Source organism: Corythoichthys intestinalis, chromosome 12 (genome assembly GCF_030265065.1).
Source record: "Corythoichthys intestinalis isolate RoL2023-P3 chromosome 12, ASM3026506v1, whole genome shotgun sequence".
Taxonomy (NCBI): domain Eukaryota; kingdom Metazoa; phylum Chordata; class Actinopteri; order Syngnathiformes; family Syngnathidae; genus Corythoichthys; species Corythoichthys intestinalis.
The window spans coordinates 32334340-32352389 of NC_080406.1; the positions used below are offsets into that span (position 1 = coordinate 32334340).

General features: G+C 38.1%; 1 protein-coding gene across 5 annotated transcripts in view; it reads left to right on the forward strand.

The window, feature by feature from the left end:
• The window catches only part of sema5ba (sema domain, seven thrombospondin repeats (type 1 and type 1-like), transmembrane domain (TM) and short cytoplasmic domain, (semaphorin) 5Ba), a 242106-nt gene that overhangs the window by 216940 nt on the left and 7116 nt on the right, over positions 1–18050 (forward strand). For 2 of the 5 annotated variants that reach the window (XM_057852114.1, XM_057852118.1), the window contains 5 exons: positions 1101–1271; positions 3065–3115; positions 5504–5641; positions 13044–13088; positions 14928–15133. In XM_057852114.1, the coding sequence (XP_057708097.1) occupies positions 1101–1271; positions 3065–3115; positions 5504–5641; positions 13044–13088; positions 14928–15133 (611 nt within the window). Of the gene's footprint in view, positions 1–237; positions 1072–1100; positions 1272–3064; positions 3116–5503; positions 5642–13043; positions 13089–14927; positions 15134–18050 lie in introns of those variants that run through there. The other 3 variants (XM_057852115.1, XM_057852116.1, XM_057852117.1) reach the window with 3 other exon arrangements.

The window sequence follows — 18050 nt, forward strand, 5'->3', positions numbered from 1 at the left end:
TCTGTTTACACTGTATAGATTTAGGTTGCAGCACTATTTGATGCATTTAACATTTGTGGCAGGTCAATTTAAAGTCATTTAAAAAATAAAGCGAGTGGGGCAGATGCTGTCGTAATAATTTTTCACCAGATAATTAACTCATTTTCTCCCAAAAACGTATAAATACGTTCTATTTTTAATTGTTCCAGTGTCCCAAAGACGTATTCATACGTCTTTCACGTTTTTTTTTTTCATAAGAGACATCTCTGGGTTCTGATTCGACTGAGCTCCAAAGCATAAAGCTGAAAATCCATTTTAAAGCAATACAACTGGCCACTGGAGGGCAGTACCGCATTTGGTTAGACCCGCAACCTGATTCAACGACAACGAACAGCCTGGCCGCACGGTCAGAGCACCGGCGGAAGGATGCCCGGCGGTGGACGACCGAGCAGAACAACCGAGAGGACGCCCGGGATGCCAGGCGCTGGACGACCGAGGAGCCACCAGTGCAGCGGAAGATGCCGTTGAGTCCGTGCTGCTCGCCGACCAGACCCCGCAGAGACTCAAAAAAATCCATCTTTATGAGACAGGCAGTGATGAGGGAAAAGTTTACCCGGCTGTCGGGGCGACAACAGCTTCATCTCTGTTAGTTATGTGTAAATAAATTGTTACTTTGCTGTGTTAAAGTCAAAGTTATGTTTGAAATGTATGCTTTCACAAAAAGCTCAATTTCTCTGTTTTTTTCATCAGAAATTGGAAAATTGCTCAAACTAAGCTATTTTCTAATGCTGATTTCTAAAGAATGGAAAAAGATATGAACTTACTTTTTTTCCTGCTGAAAGAAGAGAGTCTAATCCTTCTTTTGGTGGGTTCCGTGTTTATATAGCAGTAGAACAGAATTTTCTGTGGGCCTTGCTAAATCTGTCAAAATCCAGTAAAACATCGAGCAGTGAAGAGGGTTGCACCGGTGAAAATGGCTGGGAGTGAATGAGTTAAAAATGTATTATGTCGTGGCGTATCGAAATCATAATATAAAATTGATTTTCTTTCCATATTGCTCAGCACTAGTATTTACACATTTGCATTGTTTTTTGTGTGATTCATATATACTTGATTTGCAGTGAAGGGCGCATGGTCGTGCTGGTCAGCGTGGTCGGTTTGCTCAGCGGGTTGCGGTGGCGGCCATTACCAGCGAACGCGGGTGTGTGGAAGCCCGCCGCCTGCCAACGGGGGCGACATCTGTCTGGGATTGCACACCGAGGAGGCGCTCTGCAACACACACACGTGTGATGGTGAGAATGCCAAACAACCCAAATATACGTGACACTGCATGCATACCTTGCTTATCTCTTTTCGGGGTTTTTTTTTTTTTTTTTTTTTTTTTTTTTTTTTTTTTCAGATTGGGATATACAGTATTTGTATGTTTTTAAGGGTAATTATTCTTGTCAAATTAAGGATTTTTTTCCCCCATTTTCTTTTTCTAATCTAATTTTTTATCAGATTACTACTCCGTTATTGATTCACGGATCAGAAGAAATTTGGTCCATCTTCCGAACCCCATTTTTAAGTTTTAATCTTAGAGCTGGGACTTATTGTTGCCTGTAAGTTCCTAGTTGGCCAGTAGAGGACACTCAAACACATCAGGTGTGCTTATCATATCTCTGGGCTCATGAGATGTTTCGAGAGTGAGCTGGGAGGCTGTAGTTCATTTGAACTTGTTTCTTTTTAGGATATTGTCTTTTAATGGGATTTTTTTCTGAACACTTTACATTTAGGAATTCGTTATATAGAAATGTTGTGGTTGTTTTGGGATGTAACTTACTGCCTGTGATTGACAACGATTGACATCCAATTTATTTCAACTGTAAGGTCTGGCTGTGAATGCTCATTTTCAATGGCTGTGCCAATCCATTTTGACTGGGAGGGGCGAATGAACGAATGTTTTCCCAGTTTTTAAATGGATTGGACGTCTAGCGCTGTCAATGGCAGCCAATGAATTTGTAGAATTTGTTGGGGGTGGGGTGGTTGAGGGTTTCATGAAAGACATTTTTTCTCCAGGGCATTTTTCTTTTACTTTTAAAGATTTTTTGTCATGAGCACATCTTTTATACTTAACATTTGTTTTATACTTGGTCATTTTCTCTTGTGAAATAATTATTTCATTTGGAAATCTGTCTTCAGTGAGAATCCAGTGATGTTTATTTTCTTGGACATTTTTTCTTTTGGTTTTGTTAGTGATGACTTTGTTTCTTTTTAAGAAATATGGCTTTTTTTTTTCTATCCAGGACTCTTTATTTTTTTGGGTCTACAGTGTCTTGGTACAATTTTCTTTTGAAGACATTTTTCTTTTGGAGATGTGTTTGTATCATCAGAAAAAAAGAAATTGCAGGATATTTTTCTTTCTATAGTTTGTCTTGAGGAAAGTTTTGATATGGGAATTCAACCGATCGAGCCTGTTTCCTGAGAAGTAAAAGCGCTGGATGAATGAGAATATCCACATTCTTGTTTTTACAAAATATTCTCTTATGGGTATTTTCCCCTCCTTTCATACCTTGATGGGCTATTTTTTTTTTTTTTTTATGAGGGTCAAAATTTATATGCATGTATTCGTGTTCATGTGTTTCCTGGAAACACGTTTGCAGTCCAGACACCTTGTACTCAAATTGTCCTGTTGTCTCCCGTCAAGTACTGCCCACCACCCCGAGTGATTTTCAATTGGAATTATCTGTCATGCCAATCAGGCCGTTCTCCCTCCTTCCCTGCGTAATGACTAACCACAGGTGAAAAAAAGCTAAATGACTTCCTGTCGTTTCTCACGCCGCCTGCTCCGAGATGCTAATCGGCCCCCTTTGATCGGCTTTTTACTCTCCGGCGTCCTGTCAATCGACAATTCGCTACACAGACAAGCACACCAGGGCGACCGGTTACTAATAAGCCTTCAGCTTTCTCTGCCTGTCAATCACGGCCGTTATTAAACAGTAATGAAGGCCGGCAGTCGCCGCTGTCGTGACGTCAATGCAGAAAAGTACTTTTGAATAACTAGCTAGCCCATTAGGCATGATAGTGCAGTCTTTTGTGTGTCTAGATGCGTGTTGGGCCCCAAGGGAGCAGACGGAGGTCCGGGCTGACAGTGGAGGTAAACCCGCGCTCCTCTGGTCTGCTTCTGCTCATCACATTGCAACAAATGGTTCAAAAATTTCCTCTTTTGGTTCGGCATCTGGTGGCTTTTTACCTTGGGTGGCTGTGCAAGTTCGCGATTGGTCTTTGCAGTGATTTTTTTTTTTGCAGGGTTCTCAACTCTCACACATCGAAGGTGCTTTTCAGGCCATTCTCGCATGCCTTACAGTTCTCACACCCAAATAAATTTGACCATAGTCATAATGTAAAAATAAAGTTTGGGTCTCCAGAGTTCTAAAACCATTCCACCAGCTTTTGATAATAGTATTTTTGAACCGTTTATGCTTCTTTTATTTTGTATCAAATATTATGTTAATATTTCTGTTGAATATATTTTTTAATGAATTTAAATATATTTATAATACATATATTTAACCGCTTGATGTCTGAATTTACATTTAGCAAATACACATAAAGCATCGGAGAAATATATAAGTGCATAAAAATAGTATAAATTAAGAAAAATACTAAATATAGAAAATTAAACGGAAAAATACATCTAGAAATGAGAAATTTTTAAAATAAATCAAATCACATTAAAGTTATAAGAAATATGGTAAATGCAGAAATTCATTAAAAATAAAAAGTTGAAAGCTTTAATGAAGAAATAATAATTTTAAAAAATCCTCATTAGTACTTAAATTTTAATTTTTTTATGTATTTTCAATTTATTTTATTTATTTTATTTTTTGGAAACTTTTTATTAAAAAAATCATTCATTTTTTTTACATTTACGTACATACATTTACATACATGCTTATACATACAGTAAGAAAATAAATATTTGAACATGGAGGAGTCGGAAATTTTATCGCAGGTGCAAGTCCACTGGGAGAGAGATAATCTAAAAAGAAAAACCCAGAAGTCAGAATGCAAGATTTTTTAACAATTTATTGGTGTGATACAGCTGCAAATAAGTATTTGAACACCTGTCTATCAGTTAGAATTCTGACCCTGAAAGACCTGTAACTCCACCTCCACTCCATGTATTAACCTGAATCAGATGCACTTGTTTGAGGTCGATGGCAGCATAAAGACACCTGTCCACCCCATACAATCAGTAAGACTCAAACTTGTAACATGGTCAAGACCAAAGAGCTGTCCAAAGACACCAGAGACAAAATTGTTCACCTCCACAAGGCTGAGAAGTGCTACAGAGCAAATGCCAAGCAGCTTGGCGAAAAAAGGTCCACTGTTGGAGCAATTATTAGAAATTGGAAGAAGCTAAATGTGACGGTCAATCTCAATCGGAGTGGAGCCCCATGTGAGATATCACCTCGTGGGGTCTCAATGATCCAAAGAAAGGTGAGGAATCAGCCCAGAACTACACAACAGGAGTTGGTCAATTACCTGGAAAGAGCTTGGACCACCGTTTCCAAGTTTACTGTTGGTAATACACTAGACGTCGTGGTTCAAAATCATGTATGGCACGGAAGGTCCCCCTGCTTAAACCAGCACATGTCAAGGCCCGTCTTAGGTTTGCCTTTGACCATTTGGATGATGCCATTGGAGGTTTTGTGGTCAGGTTAGAGTACAATAGAACTTTTTAGTCATAATTCTACTAACCTTGTTTGGAGGAAAAAGAATGATGAGTACTATCTCAAGAACACCATTCCTACTGTGAAGCATGTGGGTGGTAGCATCATGCTTTGAGAGTGTTTTTCTGCTCATGGGACAGGACGAGTGTACTGTATTAAAGAGAGGATGACTGGGGCCCTGTATTGTGAGATTTTGGGCAACAACCTCCTTCCCTCAGTCAGAGCATTGAAGATGGGTCATGCCTGGGTCTTCCAACATGACAAGCTCCCGAAGCACACAGCCTGGAAAACCAAGGAGTGGCTCTGTAAGAAGCATATCAAGGTTCTAGCATGGCCTAGCCGGTCTCCAGACATAAACCCAATAGAAAACCTTTGGAGGAAGCTCAAACTCCGTGTTTCTCAGTGACAGCCCAGAAACCTGACTGGTGGGTTGGTCAAGATCCCTCCTGCAATGTGTGCAAACCTAGTGAAAAACTACAGGAAACGTTTGACCTCTGTAATTGCAAACAAAGGCTACTGTACCACATATTAACATTCGTTTTCTCAGGTGTTCAAATACTTATTTGCAGCTGTATCACACAAATAAATTGTTAAAAAAAACTCATACATTGTGATTTCTGGATATTTTTTTTAGATTATCGCTCTTACAATGGACATGGACCCATGATGAAAATTTCAGAGGCCTCCATGATTTGGGAGCACTTGCAAAATAGCAGTGCATTTATTTAAATGTATTTCTGCGCACCCCCACACCCACCCCTTCACACTAAACAATTTTCATACATTGAGAACCCCATGTTTGTGTCCAGGCGGGTGGATGGCCTGGTCGCTCTGGTCGGCCTGCGACGACTCAGGGGTGCAGATGAGGACCCGAATGTGCGGGGCCGCCGGGGGCGCCCCCTGTGTGGGTAACGCCACCCAACGTAGGGACTGCAATGAAATTCCTGGTGAGTGCACAGCAGAGCCCAAATCAAAAGTGGATTTAAATTGAGTCATGGCAGTGAAAAATAAAATTAAATGTTACTTTTCCATTAGTGCCATTACCTATGATAGACATCCAATCATGTGGTGTCCAATCATCCCCCTAGTCCCAGCAAATGAGTTCATCCCTAGTAGACGTCCAATCCATTTGAAGTTCAAGTGGATTGGATGTCTACTTACCCCAATGGCAGCCAATGCGTTAGCAAAGAAAATGCTAAATTACCAGTAGCCTCCATCACTGAAGAGTACATAGTGAAAAATCAAATTTAGACCATGCCAACAAATTTCTAGTGACATGTGGTAGTGCAAAAACAAATAAATGTGTGTCGATACTTTTGCAATCAAATATCATATCCAGACACGACGTTTCAGTATCAGTTCTTCGATGCTTTTCGATACTTTTAACAACTTTACTGAACAGAACACAAAATTGACCCTTATGCAATTCTAGTTTATTGGGTTCAAGATACTGTTGTGGGTAGGAGGGTTATTGTTGGAGTTATCTAATTGGCTTGAAATGATGGTTAGTAACTGTTAGGCTTTGTGATGGTGTGTCGAGATTGGATTCTGAATTGAGTCAGTAGTGTTAGAGTGGTTTTATGCTACACAATAATCGAGCATTGAGGGGGCTACCGCTAAATCTGGGGCAAAGGTTGGGCATGATTTTTCTCTGTTTTGATTGTCAAAAATCCAATCTGAATCCTGCTGATTTGCTCGCAGCACAGTCCGGGGTCCTATCATGTCCGCTCGGATCACTTTCAAAAATGTCAGATATTTATCTGGATCAGATTTAGAGAAGCGCAGAGGGCGACTGAGAGAAACACAGCTGTTATTTTGATGCAAGGTTTGGGAATTGTAAATGTTGACAGACATTCGTTGGAGAAGTGATTTCGTGTCACGAAAGATAGTAGTCCTGATCATTCCTCTTGAAAACAAGTTTTTTTTGTAATATTCTGAGGATAGACAAGAGCTTTATTGTGCATCACAGTGGAAAAAAATACTGTTTAATAATTATCAATAATGAGAACAAAAATTTTCATGATTTTCCCTGATGTGAAAAGAGTAAATAAAAGTCTGTATTTCCAGGATTGGAAAGCCATGTTATCAATGCCAGTCTTATTTTAGCTAAGTTTGCCAGATTGCTAGCCCTTCCTTGTGACATGATTAATAATAATTGGTGTTTTCCCAATGCTATTATTTTGGTTCCCGATACAGGTTTTGATATTGTGTGGTGTCCAGATTTTTTGAAGAAAATTTACAGAATTGTTTTTGTTTTGTTTTTTAATACTAAATGATTTACTTGAAGGTAGAATAATTGCTACCATGGCTTGTTCATAGACTGCTTAGAAACCTATGTGAAACAGGAATAAAATACAAATTTTTGTAATCAGTGTATACAACTTTAGTATGTTAGCTTAGCTCATGGCTTAATCCTTTTTAGTGCTGCAACGATTAATCGATTAACTCGAGTATTCGATTAGAAAAAAAATATTCGAATTAAATTTCATTGCTTCGAGTATTCGTTTAATTAAAGTGGCGTTGTAATGTTTATTTTGAAAGTGTTTGCATTTAGTTTTATTGATTAGGGTGGATACACTGCCCTCTGGTCTGTCTCTTTTCACATGGCTGAATGCAACTGCTCCCTGTTAAGACCAACGTAAGCAAAGTTTTTGTTTGAGCTAATGTTTTTTAATGCATTCATAATTTAGTTTATAGGTATATTTAGCCGTTTTTTTGTGGGAATATGTATGTGTCTGAACCATTTGTTTAAGAGCATTGTAAAAAAAACCACTAGGATTTTATAGCATTTAAGCTAGCAGACTTTTTCTATGTAAGTTAGCCAATTGGTCTTTTGTTGTACATCGATCCTCATTTAAAAAAAATTTTTATACCGTTTGAGGCTCAGCTCTGGTGTTTTAATTTTTCATGTTCCTTATCCGATTACTCGATTATTCGAACTAACTAGTCCATCGATTAATCGATTACTAAAATATTCGATAGCTGCAGCCCTAATCCTTTTTGCTAGCAGACTAAACAAATTCGCTAGCCTACTTGTTCTTGTTTTCCATCCTAAAAGATGCTAACGTAAATGCCAGTGTTCATAAAAATTTAAGCCCTGGCTGTCATTACCGTTTAACACGTACGTTTATCCACCATTCAAAGTATAGGCTTTAGCATCGAAAATAGCCCTACTAAATGAGCAAATTAAAAACTCTGCTCAGAGCACCACAGGATTTGACTCTCTTCCCCCCAAAATATTCAACTTTTAGCTTTTTTTTTTTTCAACGTTAAATACGTTGTTTCTTTTCTTTCTCATTGTTTTCTTTGTTCTTTTCTTATTTGTTTTTGTTTTCTTCTTTGGCAGCCATCTTGGGAAGGAACCAGCAATGGCGTACCACAAGCAGCACGTCACTTTTGCTCATTAATATTCATGACGTTGGCAATTGTTGCTAGGCACGTCAACCTACCATTTGTCCCTAATCGTAAATGCATGGAAATGGTGTACGAAAGAGATGTTTACTGAGCTAAATCTACCAATTCTGTCCGAAAATGATGTCCCTAGTGTCAAATTCACTTGTAAAGATGTGGAAGAACATACAAATGTTCAGTTAAAGAGATGGCTTGCGTGTCGAGGTCTGAAAAAGACTGGAAAAAGAGCCGACCTGATCCAGAGTTAGCTTTTTTATCGACACTTTTTTCTTGTGTGCATTGCCTTACGCCACTGACAATGACATCCTCCTGTTTCAACAATCTATCCTTTACCACCATATGCCCTGTCTCTCTTATATATTATATCCTCTGATTGTCTTACGTCTCTCACTGTTCTTGGGGGCAATTTACATTTCTATTTTTGTGTAGCGATTTCAAATGCTACTCAGTGAAAGCTAACGAACACTTTAATTTTTTTCATTAATAACAAATCTTAATTCTATAATTTATTTACACTTCCCCCTTACTAAAGTTGTTTTTTACAACAGAAAAAGTAAGAGTGGCAGTCAGATATATTTTTTTTTTCCCCAGGTCATGCATTGTCAGACAGAAGCAGCACGGCAAAACGCAACGCTAAAAATTATGTAAAAATATCAAAATGGCTTACCTCTTCTGGGCTGGAAATGGATCAGGATTGTCATCTGTAGGACCATGGCCCCCAACAAAATGTTTACTGCATATGAAGGTGAATGGCTCCACCTTGCTAGCGTTAAACTAGTCTTTTGGACGTCCGCGCAAGTTGATCCATTCTTCACATTTTTTCCTCCGAATTTTTGGTTTCGGGAAACGTATGAAGAAAACATCCTTCATAGGTCGTTTCTACTAGTTCCATAGCAGCAGTGTTTGATCGGCATGTTCTTCATTGTAAGATTACAAAAAAGAACATGCGGAGAAAACAAGCAGAAACAACATGGATTATATGTGATGGCTTGTCTATAATGACCCACTTCCGCATTACGATGGCGACGTCATGGTCTAAAAATAGCATTCGTGCGATACGCTTTTGGAAACGACACCTCAAAGAGCACATGTTGTGCACGACACCTCAAAGAGCACATGTTGTGCAGTATCGGTGCATTATTTCTCAGGACTTCCAATATAGATGCATTTTTATGCCCCTTCTGATACTAGTATCGCTGCAACCATAATACTGATCATCACATGCGCCGACAGGATGTTTGCATCTATAAGTGTGTGAAGTGGTACCTCTACTTACGAAGTTAACTCGTTCCAGGACCTTGTTTGTAAGTCGAAATGGTCGCATGTCGAGCAGGATGTTTTCCATTAATTCATTGCAGAGCCCAAAAACCTACACTAAATTCTTAATAAATACTGCTGGTACTATTGCAAATAGCAATTATACAGAGCAAAACAAATAAATCATGAATATAATAGGATTAATAATAATACAATAATCGTATTAATAATAATAATACCTGTAATAATGTAATGAATCGGGTTGTAATGTGGCGAATGTGTATTGCGTGGTGTACCTGAACGTACCGCATGGCTGATGTGAAAGAGTGAGAGAGAACGTTTTACTTTCACTTTTCATATTCAGCTGCGGCGGACAGTTGGCATGTTGTGTTGCACAAGTTCTGAAATAAGTTGTTAAAAACCTGACGAAGCTGGCAATTTTTTGGCGATGTTACAATCATAATAATTGTCACCTCAACTTATAAAGACTGGCGAACGGAGGTCGCAGGAGGACTGTCGAGATCACATTCTATGGCCGTATTGTTGAGCCAGTTCACGGAAGGGCACAGCACGCTTATATTTTTCTATCCTTTCCATCTTCATTTCAACCTCACCTTTTTCCTTTTTTTTCACCACCTGTAACATTCTTGAAACCCATGTTGATTTCTCTCACAAGATAATACGCCGTGCATCCATATCATGGGAAAACAAAGAAACTGTGGTGCTGTCAGAAATCGCCATATTTCGAGCATGACGTCAAATGGCGAGTCAAATTTCATTTTGGATGTCGAAAAGATAGTGTGTCGATGCGATCCTATGTCGAGGCACCACTGTATATGTACAGGGATAGGTGACATTAAAAAATGGCTGTGCTTAGAAGCGGTGACATATTTTGTGTTTATACATTATTTCATCAATTATCAGAAGTCTAGAAATTCGCCATTTGCACAAGAAGATACAGTGGTACCTCGACATACGAAGTTAATTTGTTTCAGGACCATGTTTGTAAGTCAAAATGGTCGTATGTCGAGCAGGATTTTCCCTATAAGCATACATTAGAATTCCATGAATTCGTTCCACAGCCCAAAAACCTACATTAATCTTGAATGAAAACTCTTGGTACAATTACAGTTGGCAATTACACATAACAAAACAAATTTTTAAAAATCATAAAAATCGGAATAAAAAAATAATAATAATTCCTGTAGTAATGTAACTAATCAGGTTATAATGTGGTGGACGTGTTTTGCGTGCTGTACCTGAACGCAACGCATTGCCGACGTGACAGACAGAGGGAGAAGTGCAGTTGAGAGTTTGCTTTCTCTATTAATGTTTTGTTGAGAACACCGTCATCTGTGGCGGACAGTAGGAGTGTTGTGTTACACAAGTTCTGAAATAAATGATAAAAACCTGACGAAGCTGGCGATTTCTTCGTGATGTTACAACAATAAATAATTGTCACCTTAACTCATAAAGACTGGCGAACGGAGGTCGGAGGAGGACCGTGGAGATCGTAGACATTCTACGGCCATATTGTTGAGCCAGTTCAAGGATGTGCATCTCACGCTCATATTTTTCGGTCATTTCCATCTTCGCATCCATCTTTCAATTGTAAGCGTCACCTTTTTTCCTTGTTTCACCACCTGCACTAACCTTCTTGGAACCCGTGCTGATTTCTCTCACAAGAAAATCTGCAATGTGTCCGTCTGCGGCGCTGTCATGTCGTTGTATTTTAAGCATGTCGTCGGATGTAGAAACAAACGACGAGTCAAATTTTACGTTGGATGTCGAAAAAATCGTGTGTCAAAGCAATCGTATGTTTGGGGACTACTGTTCTTAAATTCTTTGAGCAAACGTATTTCACATGAATATACTACGGTAATGGCCCGAATATAAGACTGTGTTTTTTGCATTGAAATAAGACTGAAAAAGTGGGAGTCGTCTTATGTTCGGAGTCTAGACATTATACCCATTCACGACGCTAGATTGCGCCAGATATCATTGAAGCGAATGCTGAACTTGAGGAGTAATGTTCTGTCATGACAAATCTCAGCAACTCTCAAGTTTAACCAGTTTGCATTATTTTATTGCAATGTTTTTCCTTATTCAGATTTGTTTCAAGAGTACAGTTAGTTAGACCTCATTTTGATGGTTAATGCAGTTACTGCAATGTTGTTGTTTTATCACAATATAGTATACAGTAGATAGGTTTATTTACATTTCAAAAATCAGAAGCCATTCATTCATGAATGTGATTGCGCTTTAGTTTACATATATAAATGTTCAGATATTACGATTTGAATGAGGGAAAATAACATGCTTTTTCTCTCAAACATATTGTTATAATCATTTGTTTCAGATGTACTGTAATTATTTTCTGTATAAAAATTAATTTGGTGTTCAAAAAGTCTTTTTTCAAACTTGAGTCTTGAAAAAGAGGGGGTCGTCTTATAATCAGGGCCGTCTTATATTCGGGCCAATACGGATATGGATATGTGTATAGATTTTAGGAAAAAACAACCTGCTCCTCCTCAACCCACTTGTATAAAAGGTAGCAGTATAGAGGTGGTAGAGCAGTATAAATACTTGGGCACAGTGATAGACAGTAAACTCAAATTCGAGGCAAATATAGAGACCGTCTGCAAAAAGGGTCAACAACGACAGTACTTCCTAAGAAAGCTGAACTCTTTTAATGTTGATAAGGATATCTTGTCTTTGTTTTATAAATCTTTTATTGAATCTGTTCTTACTTTTGCTTTTATTGCCTGGTATGGAGGTATCAGCCTGAAAGAGAAAAATGACATCAACCACATTGTTAAGGTGGCTAGTAAGATAATAGGTTGTCCACAGCTCTCCTTAACTGATATTTATGAGAGGCAGGTTATGAGGAAGGCAAATGACATACTTGACTGTGCAGATCACCCCCTTCATTGTTCATTTGAGGTTCTCCCTTCAGGCAGGAGATTCAGAGTCCCTTGTTTTTAAGTCCAACAGGACAAAGAACTTCTTTATACCAAGTGCGATTAGGCTGCTAAATTTGCACAGTTCTTGGACCGAGAGGCGAAGCTGTTCATAGCATTTTTTAAATTGTGGTCTTTGTTATTCTATGTGTATGTGTTATCTGTTGTTGTGTATCTGTGTGCTCACCTTCTGTAAGATAAGTTTCCCCTCCTTATGGGACAATAAACTTGAACTTGTTTTGGGATTGGGGCCAAAAAAAGGAAAGCATGGTTGTTAACTCATTGGCTGCAACTCCACTGCCAGTCCTCCTAGTCTAAATACTGTAGATTGCACATCTACCGTATCATCATCAATGGCACTGAATGAGTTAACCAAATGAAAGGAGGTAAAATCCTCTGTCTTGGGTCATTTAAATTTCACTCTTACAAGAACACAAATAAAGCCAAACTCACGAGATGTGCCCTATTTCATCTATTTCAAAGGTCAGGACCTTTCTCGTCCTCATGGGATTCATTTTGATGTTTACACATTGTAACAACATAAACACATAGGCCTATATTGTTCTTTAATCTCCACGGATAACACATATTCAAACACCATCGACAAAGTTGTCGCATGCGTGCACCCCCTATACCCATTGTTGTTACTCAACGCATGTGTGTTTGTATGTTTGTTTGTGTGCATGTGTTTGTTTGACCGTGTATGTCTTCCTCTCTGCAGTCATCCTCCCCGCATCGGGCTTTGACAAGGACCAACACTGCGGAGGTAAGTGGATTAGCAGTGGTCCTTCAGCCCCTCATCACACGCATGTTCCCCCGCGCATGCCACATACGTACTACATGTAGTCTCTGTCTTCATCCTGGTTAATTCTGTATACTTTTTACTATATTCTTACCAACTTTTGCTGCTCACATACACTCCACCGATCCATCATCGTTACTCATTACTGCAAAATGCAATCCGAAGAAAGTGTTTGTTGATAGATGCCTTAACTGCAGCGCACAAAGCGGAAAATAGCCAAGTCAGGTCAAGTTTATTTATATAGCCTTTAATCATAAATAGTCTCAAAGGGCTTCACAAGCCAACAGTTAACAAAATCACCATGACTGCCTTGGTCTAAACTTCCTTTTCAGCAGTGGTGTTACCAGGATGCCAGGTGTGGGTGGGCATTATTCTTACCTGGGGGGGGCAAAAAAAAACAAAAAAAAACTACAATGCTCAAGTAGGTCGAAATCCAGTGTAGGGCTACTGCACCTTAAAACATGTTTTGTTTTCTCCTTGAGATAACTATTGTTGTGATTTGGTCTAAACAAATAAGTTTATTTGATTGTATTTGACTTAGAACACATCCATAATTGAACAGTATGGGCATGCAGGTGACAATGTTTTTTTTTAGGTAACCTATTGTGGTTCCTAGGTTTTATTATTATTATTATAGTTATTCTTTGTTCCGCAGCCCCTTTGAGCTCAATTACTATGTAACCCCCCTAGCAGCCATTCTTTGTCCCGCCGACGCTTTGACCCCTACTTTGACCCCCTCAGAGTGCTTCAAAACTCACCAAACTCAACAGCCAGGTGAACACTGGTGAAAACTTTGATAAAATGTTAAAAAATAAATAAATAAATTTAATCAAAATATGCGTAAATGTGTTTTGTTTTTTTTTTAAGGTGAAAGAGAAGGTAACAACGCAAAGGTTAAAACCTAGAACACATCAGTACTATATGAATGGGATACCATACGTGGTACCCAGACTGCCGTTAGTACTAGAGCTAGTTTTCTTTGGGTGGGCAGAGCGTGTCCGTGGGTGGGCACTGTCCACCCCTGCCCCCCCCCCTCCTGGTAACACCCCTGCTTTTCAGTCAAGAAAAAAAAACGTCCAATTTTGTAGTGAAAGAGTAAGCAATTTAAGTCATTGGCAAGTATAACAGTTTCACTCAGATGAGGCTGGGGGCAGGAAGCGACAGTAAAACAAACCAAAATTGAAGTAGTTGCCATTTACAGTGATCCCTCGGTTTTCGCGGTTAATAGTCACCAGAACCCGCCGTGATAAGTGAAAAAAAGCGAAGTAGCGCACACCCCCGCACACACACAAACACATTTTTTTGGGGGTGTGTTCAGTGTATTTATTCAGATTTAGCAATGGAAAGAAGCTTCATTGAGTGAGTCCACTCAAATCCAAAGCTGCTCACTTACACAGAATGAGTTGCCACTGCAACTGTTTAGCAAGTTAAACGATAATTGGCGCATGCGGCGGTTTGAAGCTCGGTCCTCTGGCAACATCAAACATCAACGTCTGTCAGTCATTGTTAACTTTAATAAGCAATTACAATGCACTCACTTTTTTTTAATTGAAAAATAAATCAGCGATGGACTGAGGGCGCAAAGTTTGAAGCACGAAGTAGCGAGGGATCACTGTGTTACTTTTTCTTGAGTATCACATTCAGTAACTTAACTCATTGGCTGCCACTGATTTTTTTTTTTTTTTTTTTTGTGCTCCCTGATACGAGCGATGTGATTTTAGTGCAATATCGATACAAATGCTAGCATCGGTATCAGAACAACACTAATGTTAACAAACGCCCCTTGTTGTTATTACCGTGCAGCATTCACGTCTATCCACCTGATCGCCACCGGGGTGTCCTGCTTCCTGGGCGCGGGTCTCCTGTCCTTCCTGGTCTACGTGTACTGTCAACGATTCCACAAGCCGTCGCAGGAGTCGGCGGTCATCCACCCGACCACGCCCAACCACCTCAACTACAAGGGCAACGTCACGCCAAAGAACGAGAAGTACACACCCATGGAGTTCAAGGTTGGTGAAGGTTTCCCGATTTAGCCCAGGACATTGACTTGTCGATGTTGCATTATTATTGCATAGATAAATAAATGATTAATTGTGTAATTAAATATTTTATTAATTCAGTATTTATTTCAGTATTTATATGTTTCGGTTCTTTACAACAAATATTTTTTATGTAATTTTTAAAATTATAAAATTAAATAAAATAAAAAATTTATTGATTTCAACATTTAGCTAAACACATATTTATTCGTCTCAATTTTAATTATTTATTCCACCATTTATCTATTTCACTTTTTATTCATGTTAACAATTTATTTATTTCAATTGTTATTTAGTCCAACATTGATTTTGTTCACTTTTTATTAATTTCATTTAGACACTTTTGTTCCCATGCAAGTCATGAAATTATTTTCTTAATTTTATCTTATTAAAATACATAAAACAATAAATGAATTACGTAAATAACATATGAAATGAATTAAATGTTAATTAATGTTTAAATTAATGCTTATTATAAACTGATATAAACTGAAATGAATAAAATTTGATTTTGAAAAATATTAATAAAAATTTTAATCTTGAAATTAATAAATTCAGGGATTTGGTACTCATGTTCATCCATAGTCGGACAAAACCATTGTAGTTGTAGTAGCTTGAAAATGATTAAATTCATCGTTGTATTGCTGAAATTTAAGGCCTCAAAACCCCTATTAAACGGAACTCACAGCCTCCATGTTTGCCACCTGAAAGATTTAGGAACCATAAATGTGCGCTCATGTTTTATTTACTACTTTTATTGCCGCATTCGTCTCGACACACCAGGATGAATGGCCTGCTCACCTGCGCCTTATTAACGAGCTACATTAGCGCGCTGCCGCTAACTCGCTCAGCGCCCGGAATCATCCGGTTTTGTTCTCTTCCCGTCTCATTAGTTAAACCAACAAAGGTTATCAAGAATGCTTCCTGCTTTGGTTCCTACATTTTTCTTATCATAAAATGAACTCAAAAAGCACTCTTTTAATTTTACGGCCACACAACTCCTCGCAATACAACGTCTTTGATATTTAAATAAATTGAATGCAGCTTTTAGTTGCGCTAAACGTTGAGCTATTTTCAACTCGCGGTCGATTCCTCTGGGTTTTTATGCGTGACGTGAAATAAAGGTCAAACGGCTTTTAACAATCCCTTTAATTAGCTACGTGACAATGCTAATGATGAATGCTGGCTAAATCGATTTAGTCTCGATCTGTCGCGAAGAGGTGCACCTTCACAAGATAATGAGATTCAAGACAAGCGCAAAGCAGCCTGTGAAAAGGATAAATGGAATAGTTATTAGAGTTTAGTGTTTTATGGGAAATCATCAAACTTTGCTGCCATGTTCCATCCGTATTAACAACACAAAATCAAACTGCTGAGTGTACGTGTTTGAAATTTGGTAGCAATCTGACAAACTTGGAGAAGTTCTTCAAATGACACATTGAAATTGCAAAACATTATGCTTATATCACCTTAAAATAGCTGACTTACTGTGTCTTTTCAAACATAACTTTGTTCACATTTTTCTGGGTCTTTACTCATGACACAACTACCCAAATGTCATGTTACTTAGTCAAATTAGACTGAATTTTCAAAGAATAATTCTCTCAATCTCTCAAAATGGTGCCTTAAATAACCTATTCTGACCAAATGTTACGACTTTCAGTGTCTTTTAACCAGAGGTGGGTAGAATAGCCAAAAAATTTCCTCAAGTAAAAGTAGTTTTACTTCAAAATAACATTACTCAAGTAAAAGTAGTCGTCCAAAAAATGTACTCAAGTACAAGTAAAAAAGGTATCTGGGGTAAAGAATACTCAAGTAATGAGTAACCTTGTGAGTAGCTGCTTACATTTTTGTTGGAATTTTTTTTTTTTAATACATTTTTTTCTGAGCACAAGGTTATCTATATGGACTTTTGTTAAAATGATTCTGTGCAATAACCCATTACATAACCATATTAAGCCCAATAAATTAAAAAAATATACAGTATATATATGGAATTCCAACGAAAGAAAAAAAATTACATAAATGAAGCATTATTCGTCCAAAGAGCATGACTGCCCTCTGGTGGAGAAAATAGTTCCGAGTTGGAATAGTGAAGAGTTCCTTCATAATTACTATTAGTCTTTGAATGATCAAAAGGATTAAAAGGATCATATCTCCAGTTTTCCGTGGTCAATCTGTGCCAAATAAAAACTGGCAAAGAGGTTAAAATCCGTGCTTTTGAGTCATGTTGACGACAGCGCTCTATATTAAATACTTCATTTTTTACGTGGCTTCAAAGACACCACATGATTGAACAGGCTGGCGTGAAAATAGAACAGCAAGCGTGCGTTTGATTGGTATAATGAAGTCATGTGATTATTGTTGCGAAGTCTCATTGGTGAAATCGGTAGAGCTACCTTGGTATTACACCAGGCACGTCTCTACTCTTGGCCTCGCTGGCAAAAAAAATAAATAAATCTAATATGTAGAGTAAAGAGGAAAAATGTAACGACTCTTGTGTAGCCCAAAATAGCGGAGTAAGACTAGAATTTTTTTCTTCACAAATATACTCAAGTAAAAGTAAAAAGTACTGTATAGCTTTGTAAAACTAGAATAGAAGTACATTTTTCTCAGTTACACAATAAATACATGTACATGTAACGCGTTACTACCCACCTCTGCTTTTAACACATACAGTGCCTTGCAAAAATATTCGGCCCCCTTGAATCTTGCAACCTTTCGCCACATTTCAGGCTTCAAACATAAAGATATGAAATTTAATTTTTTTTGTCAAGAATCAACAACAACTGGGACACAATCGTAAAGTGGAACAACATTTATTGGATAATTTAAACTTTTTTAACAAATAAAAAACTGAAAAGTGGGGCGTGCAATATTATTCGGC